Genomic DNA, 7117 nt, shown 5'->3' on the forward strand with positions numbered 1-7117 from the left:
AGGTAGGCCAACCCACTAAGGAGAGTGTGCCTCAGCGCTAGAGGTGAGACCTGAGTTATGTCTTGATACTGGCGAGAAATAGCTCTCGCGCGGTGGCAAGAAGAATAAAATTGTACCTAGCGCACGTTATTGTATGTATTGTAGTACTACTAGTACCTGGCTCGGCCATTTGCTCTGCCTCTGGATCACAGACCACCGGCTCCTACAGCCGGCCCACTACACTTTACAAGTTAGTGATCTAAACGGTCTTATATTAGTTTACAAAGAGAATACTTATACTTCACACGGCAAGCTTGTCAGCATATCTTATATTAGTTTAGAAAGAGCATACTTCGTTCTAAAAAAAAAGCTGTCAGCATATGCCCCAGTGCACTTATGGTGATGATGTATAATGTTTGCGAGCATTACTTTTTTTTTTACCTATTTTCCAAAAATGTCATATGGTGATGGAATTTTGCAAGCTATTAAGACATTTGTCAAAGTCTCACAAAAAAATATATTTTTTTAGATTTACTGTTCACCCGAGCTCATGTGGACTCGGGATCAGAACAGCTGCGTCCGTATTGTACGAGTGGGCTACTAGATTGACTCTAGATGACATGTTGATTGTTGACTGTATTACAACATCTACAACCGGACCCCTCAAACCCGTCTCAAACGCCGGACATTGTCGCCCGGTCACAATTTTTTGACCCAGATAGGCCTCTCGAACGGCCCTCAAACATTCGGGCTGACCGGCACCCTTATCCAGCCCAAATATGGGGTGGATACGGGGGCGCCCCGCGCGCGCCCGGGCATGCCGGCCACGTCGGACTAAGGGGTCCCAGCCGGAAACGCCTTCAAACCCGACGGTTTGAAGCTCGTCTCCTCCGTCGGACCGGTGGCGCAGCTCCGGCTGGACGCGTAGTGCATTGCCCGACTATTTAAGTCGACCAACGGCACCGAAACCCTATCATCCATCCACTTTTTCCTCATCCTGTCCGCCGCCGCCGCCACTTTCCACTCCACCCGTCCATCTAGTACCCATGCCCCCACGCCGCCGGGTGAGGAGCGAGCCCTTTCTGACGCCGGAGCGTCGGCTTGAGTTTTTTGAGCAGATCCGGGCTAGGCGCGAAGCCCGGATCGCCACGGGGCTACCTCCTGATGCAGTAGATCCAGAGGAGGAGTTGGAGGAGGAGAAGGAGGAGCCGGAGGAGGGGGATGTGGGGACGCTGGCGACGGAGATCTACAGGCGGAGCAACATGCCATCCTCGATTCCCTCCGGTCTGAGTCGGCTGCTGAGGCAAGACGCCGTCGTCGGCACGGCAGGAGATGGAGGCGCAAGAGGCCGTAGACGAGGCGGAGATGTTCGCCTACATGAATGAGGTCGAGCAGGAGGAGGATGAGCCGGAGCCCTGCTACCCGCCCGTCCAGCCGGCGCCCGGCACGGTCGTCATGGACATCTTCGAGACAAAGAGTAGATAGGATACTACGTAGATGTAGTTAGTAGGATTACTTTTGCTTGTTTTGTATAGATATACGGGATAAAATATGAGAGCGGCGGATACAAGCGGCTAATTTAAGGCGTGCGGATTTGCAAAGTCCGGCTGCACATGCTCTTATTAACCATGCTCCAAAGCCTCGTAGAGGTCCACTACACTTTACAAATTACTACCCCTGCCTCAGACGGCAAGCTTGCCGGCGTTGCCCCGGTCCACCTAGCTAACTTAAAATCTCCTGCTGCCCACCGGCGAGCAGCCGCTGCGACGTCGCCTCGGCGTCGACGAGGCAGAGCACATGGTGCACCGCCGCGGCGATGTCGTCCGCCGTCGTCGGCCCGCACCCTTCCTCCACCTGCACACATGAATCAAAAACACATGAAGCCTGAGCTTTGTCTGCAATCGCACTCATCAGGAGCGAAGTTCACTGCACATAGTAAACAGCATCAGGCCAATACACGCGAGGCAAAGCGGCGGTTCCGGAGCGCAGAGAGGCCGGGTGAACAGGCGATCGGCAGCAGCGTGCTGCATCTATCACTGCAGCTGCTACACCATCGTCGGAGGTGAAAAAAGCTCCTGTAAAGGCGGATTCTCCGATGGGGCCTGGGCGATCGACGGACGCTGCTGCCATGAACAGCCCGAAGGAAAGGCACCACACACAAACCCTGTAGCCTCCCCTTTTCTTTTCCCTGCTCACCTCGCCATGTCAATCTATCCGATCTACGGCCCAGCTCAGAAAGATTCTCCATGGCGCCATCTCGAGCCTGCTTTAGCAGGAGGGAAAAAAATATCATATATGCAATTCTGCTTCTGCTTTTTGAGCTTGAAGTGTCATGGCTCGATATAGTGCAGGCAGCACCCATATGGGGGCAGGTCAAGTCCAGAGAGCAGAGCTGCTACAGCTTGGGGCGCAGATCAGAGCAAAAGCCACAACTGGGGAGCAAAAGCCTCTGGATCGATTCCGGAATCTCAATCTGGTCAAAAAGCAAATGAGCCATGGCTCGAGCCAGCCAGCTTTCTGATCTTCCCGGCCATGGCCAGCGGCGGATGCACCATCAAGCAGCACTGGGTAGTGGCTACTGGTTCTAGCTATCACAAGCAATGCACGCTACCTCTGCAGCAGAGCTGATGCAATGCAGTAGATGCCTAGCCGGAATGATTTTGTTCACCTCAAGCAACAAGAGATGTGAAATGATTTTTGAGTTGCCGATCACACTCACAAAATGTCCAAGCCTCATTGTTTTAGCGCAACAAACAATTTGTAGGGAATTTTCTACAGTGTTTAGCTATTTTGGATGCTGTGCTAGAACCAACATGTTTTTGGTCCTTCTGATAGAGAAGCCGCATGCAACAAAGAGACTTAAAAATTACTCTAGATGCTTCGATTGCAAACTGGCCCAGCATCATTCTCACAGGCTTTATAGCTAGAGTTGTTGTCATTTTCCGGCGCTAACTCTTTTACACCATGATATGATGGAGAAAAATGAACATGTAGATTTTGGCGATGGCTTAGGTTTTCATCGGAAGAGAAGGTAACAAGAGAGTGAATAGTTTGCAGGCAACGGCATGGAAATGTACCTTGACGCTGAGGGAGTAGAGCGCGAGCGAGCCGAGCGTGGTGACGTTGAGGTGCAGCACGGTGAGCCTGAGCGCCTCCATCCCGGCGACCATCCTGAGCAGCTGCCCCGGCCGCCGCGGCGCCATCACCCGGACGTTGGCGTGCGTCTCCACCAGCGTCACCTCGATGTCCGCCGCCCCGGCGCGGTCGTCGGCGTCGTCCCGCGGCGGGAGGCGACACACGTACTGTGGGTACGTGAAGAACCCCGCGAACGGCGGACCCATCCCCTCGCGCATCGCCGACGCCTGCTTGCCCTCGCCGCTGCCGCTGCTCGTCGTAGTTGTCGCCGCGGCCGTGACCGTTTTGCTCGACGATGGCATCGCGTCACGGATGGGCAGCGGCTTGTGCTCCTGCTGCGGCTGGGCGAGGAGCGTGCGCTTCTGCGCCTCCAGGGACTGCAGCAGCTGCTCGAGCTCCTTGACGAAATCGATGGCGCCGCCGACAATGGATGCTTGGTCGCCCTACACATCCATCGAATTGAAAGCCAGCGACAGTCAAGTACAGGTACATTCATCCATACAGAAGTCTGTTGCATGTGATCGAAGAAGTACAACTTAAAAGAACAGGGTAGTAGGTAGCAGTAACACTCTGCTTCCCCAAGTAAAAAAACAGTGTAGAACATTCACTACAACTATGAGTGAAGTGATGATAGAGAGAGGAGGCGCATTAATGGCGCAATGTGGCCGAGGAATGTGTGTCTCGCGGAGGAGGGATACGCGCCATTATTGGCGTGCACTGGCTCTGGTAGTAGTTAAGAACAGGGGCCGGAATGGAGGAGACGAGAACTCAATCATAATGGCGCTGGATGTACAGATTTTCATCCCAAGAACTCGACACAGGAGTGCAGAAAGTATCAGGAATTCAGCGAGACGCGAGAGTGTGTGCTTACCCGGTGGGCGTAGGACTCCGGCATGAGGGAGCGGAGCACGGCGAGGTACTCGTTCATCTGGCGGCGGCGGTTGCGCTCGACGGCAATGTGGGTCATCCGCTGGCTCTCGGCGTCCTCGCGATTCTTGCAGCTCCTCGCCCGCCGCCGCCGCTTCCTCCTCCCCTGCGCCTTCTCCCCTTCTTCCACCGGCACTATGGTCACAGCCGGCGCCTCAGCGGCAGCAGACCCCGCCATCCATGCCGCTCCGGCGACGTCGCAGAAGAGGAGGCTGCTCTCGGCCGGCGCGGCACTCACGGCCGCCGCCGCGTTGAAGGTGTCGTAGACGAGGACGTCGCCGGCCGCGCACAGGGCATCCAGCGTCATGCCGATCCGATCGATCGGACTCGAAGGAGCTAGCTAGTGCCCGACTGCCCGTTGGTGCTACACTGCTACTATACGCGTGTGCGTGCGTTTCTAGCGAGACGTGGAGGGGGGAGGAAAGCTAGGACATGCACGAGACGGTGTAAAATAGTGGTGGCGGGCACCGCGCGGAGTGGGACGCGGCAGGCGCCAACTCCGTGTGTGGACTCCGTGCCCGGGCGATGTGCTCGAAGCGCCGCAGCGAGCGCAGGCAGGCAAAGGCAACAGCGGTGCCGCAGACGCGTGGGCTGCGGCAGAGGCGTACGTAGGCTCTCCGTTCGTGGTCACCACGCCACGCTCCAAGGGATCGGCACCAAAATCCCGCTTTCCCTCGGCATTGCGGCGAGATCTCTGGAGCTGATCGGCTGCTGCTACACGTGACGGACGGGCGAGCGAGCTAGCTAGCTAGCTTCCTCGCCGGGCCCTGCGGCTAGAGAAAAGTGAGCGCGAGACGGGTGTGTGGTCACGCTCCTGCACTGTGAATTTTCTCTCGCTGCTTCGCTCGATAGGTGGGAGTGTGTGTGTGGGGTGGTGCCCCTTCTCGGAATGCCAAATGACACCCTGCGGATGCTGGCCAGGCCGGGGCAGGGGGGCCCCGCGTACGGCGGCATCTTGCGCGAGAGGGGCCGATAATTGGGAATCGGCGTCGTGGCGGTACGTGGATTGCCCATGCATGCATGTGCCCGATGGCCGGCCCAAAGTCTATCTTCTTCCACCTCCTGACATTTCACCCCACCACACCACACCACCATGGATCCGCATGAAGGGGAAGGCTCCGACTCATCTCTCTTGACCAAAATGGGAATTAGGGCATCTAAACCTTCTGCTGTTGACCACAAATTTCCTCGGCTCTCAGGGGTTGCTTAGGCTGAACAGTGAAAGTGGCGCTGTCACGTGCATGCATGCATGCGTCCGTTCATGGAATGCATAGTGCATGAACGAGATGGAATTGCCTGGGTAGGCACATGGACTAACAGTGGTCGGGACGGCGTGACAAGGGGAGGCGATCGATGGATGGGTCGATGTCATGTGTACAACCGCACTTTCGATCCTGGGTTTGAGAGATGCTCACTTATCGGAATAAGCTCCAAGGCAATGGATCCAAGCCGCCCAGATCCAGCAGGCTTCAACTTTTGGTACGCCGGTCGGTCGGCATATTCGTCCAATCTTTGTAGCGTACCTTGCTAGCTATGCCCACAGGTAAAACCCACACGATAGATGCAGCCGGCCATGAATATATTCACTATGCAGTATGCACAAACCTGGTTAAATTTTATATGGCGTATCTATACCTACTAATAAAAGGAATAGCTATTTTATGGCCACGAATATATTCCTAGGTATTCTTAGTCCGTCGTGCTATTTTATGAAAAAAAAACCTAAGGTTTCTGACATTAACTCCATAGTACATATCAAATATTTTTTAAATACTCATAGCTTCTAAACCGTAACTCCAAATTTAACATGTTATATATGGAATTTGATTAAAAATATATAGAATCTGAATATGATGTTATTTTACCTGTTAACCATTAAAAAAAATACTATCTAGGGTGCAATCTTAATCAATAGTGTATTATCTGTCTTTCTTTCATATCGGTACTGATCCGGATTGGGGATGAACATCTCAGCAAAATCAGGATTGGAGACGAAATTAAAGATCACTTGCCCGTTTCTTTGTACGTATTAAATCTACATGCAAGCCGTGTTTAAATAGAAGACATGTGAAATCTTGAATTTGCGCTTTTGTAGGCAAAGACCATCTTTGTTTGGGCCGTAGCTACAAATATTCAGATTATAGACCATTTTTTTGTAAATTAAAAGCGTGTGGTATTCTTTTCTCCCGTTGCAACGCACGGACCCTTTTGCTAGTATTAGTAATAAAAATGTGAAGGATGAACTAGGTAGGTTGCAATCGCCTACCACATATAATGCCAATAGAAAATCTAATGTAAAAGAGCTTATGATTAACATGCACTAATTGCTGATGTGACAGTGCTACATGCATATATTAGTGCAAAAAAGTAATTCATGACTTACTCTACATGCATGGTTTGCTTAGAACATTTACAGCCACGCAGCATACCAAATTCAGCCTCTCAAACGTCCCGTGGATGCGACCGGGCGTGTCCATGGACAGTGACCGGTCACACCTTAAATGTTCGTTTTCACATCCGGATACCTCAGTGAGCTAATATACATCATGCACGTAGAACATTTATAGCCACACATCATACCAAATTAGGCCTCTCAAACGTCTCGGGAATGTGACCGGGCGTGTCCACGGACAGTGACCGGCCACACCTCAAATATTTGTTTTCACATTCGGATATCTCAATTAGCTAACCCCAAATTCATATTACACATGCATTGTAAACTTTCGATGCAGCCGAACATCCAGCTACTACATCAATGCATGCCATCAGACTACCAAAATTTGGCATGTTCTATGTACGCCCTAAGCTATGGACAAAAATCAAGCACGGTTGCCATTGCCCGTTCCTGGCGGAGAGGGCTGGCTATCGCCAGAAGGGGGCTTGGGGGCAGTGCAGAGCGGAGTGGCTAGGGTTTGGTCCAAAAAGCGTATGGGGATGAATATATGTGGGGTCAAGGTGGGCCAGCCTGGGTCGGATCCAATGTGGCGGACACGCACGAGCGCAACTAGGCCTCCCCACATCCGCCTCAGACTTGGGGCCGGTATCAAACGTTTGTCTGCTTCGGGTTTTTTACCGG

The 7117-nt window shown here is 52.9% G+C and overlaps 1 protein-coding gene across 1 annotated transcript; it reads right to left on the bottom strand.

Annotated features, from left to right (window-relative positions):
• Positions 1–1509: 1509 nt before the first annotated feature.
• Positions 1510–4870, bottom strand: LOC119356391 (transcription factor bHLH94-like). The gene is made up of 3 exons (XM_037623340.1): positions 3986–4870; positions 3057–3557; positions 1510–1833 (listed from the first exon to the last, which is right to left on the bottom strand). The coding sequence occupies exons 1-3, from the start codon at positions 4346–4348 to the stop codon at positions 1702–1704; spliced, it is 996 nt and encodes a 331-aa protein (XP_037479237.1). The 5' UTR covers positions 4349–4870; the 3' UTR covers positions 1510–1701.
• Positions 4871–7117: the final 2247 nt, after the last annotated feature.

The sequence above is a fragment of the Triticum dicoccoides genome, chromosome 2A (genome assembly GCF_002162155.2).
Source record: "Triticum dicoccoides isolate Atlit2015 ecotype Zavitan chromosome 2A, WEW_v2.0, whole genome shotgun sequence".
NCBI classification, from domain to species: domain Eukaryota; kingdom Viridiplantae; phylum Streptophyta; class Magnoliopsida; order Poales; family Poaceae; genus Triticum; species Triticum dicoccoides.

Bases quoted from the DNA above. Each gene is read 5' to 3' on its own strand.
- LOC119356391 (XM_037623340.1), bottom strand. From the start codon at position 4,348: ATGACGCTGGATGCCCTGTGCGCGGCCGGCGACGTCCTCGTCTACGAC. The intron at 3,558-3,985 runs GTAAGCACACAC...ATGGATGTGTAG, and splicing joins CGGAGTCCTACGCCCACCGG to GGCGACCAAGCATCCATTGT. The intron at 1,834-3,056 runs GTACATTTCCAT...TCATGTGTGCAG, and splicing joins TCTACTCCCTCAGCGTCAAG to GTGGAGGAAGGGTGCGGGCC.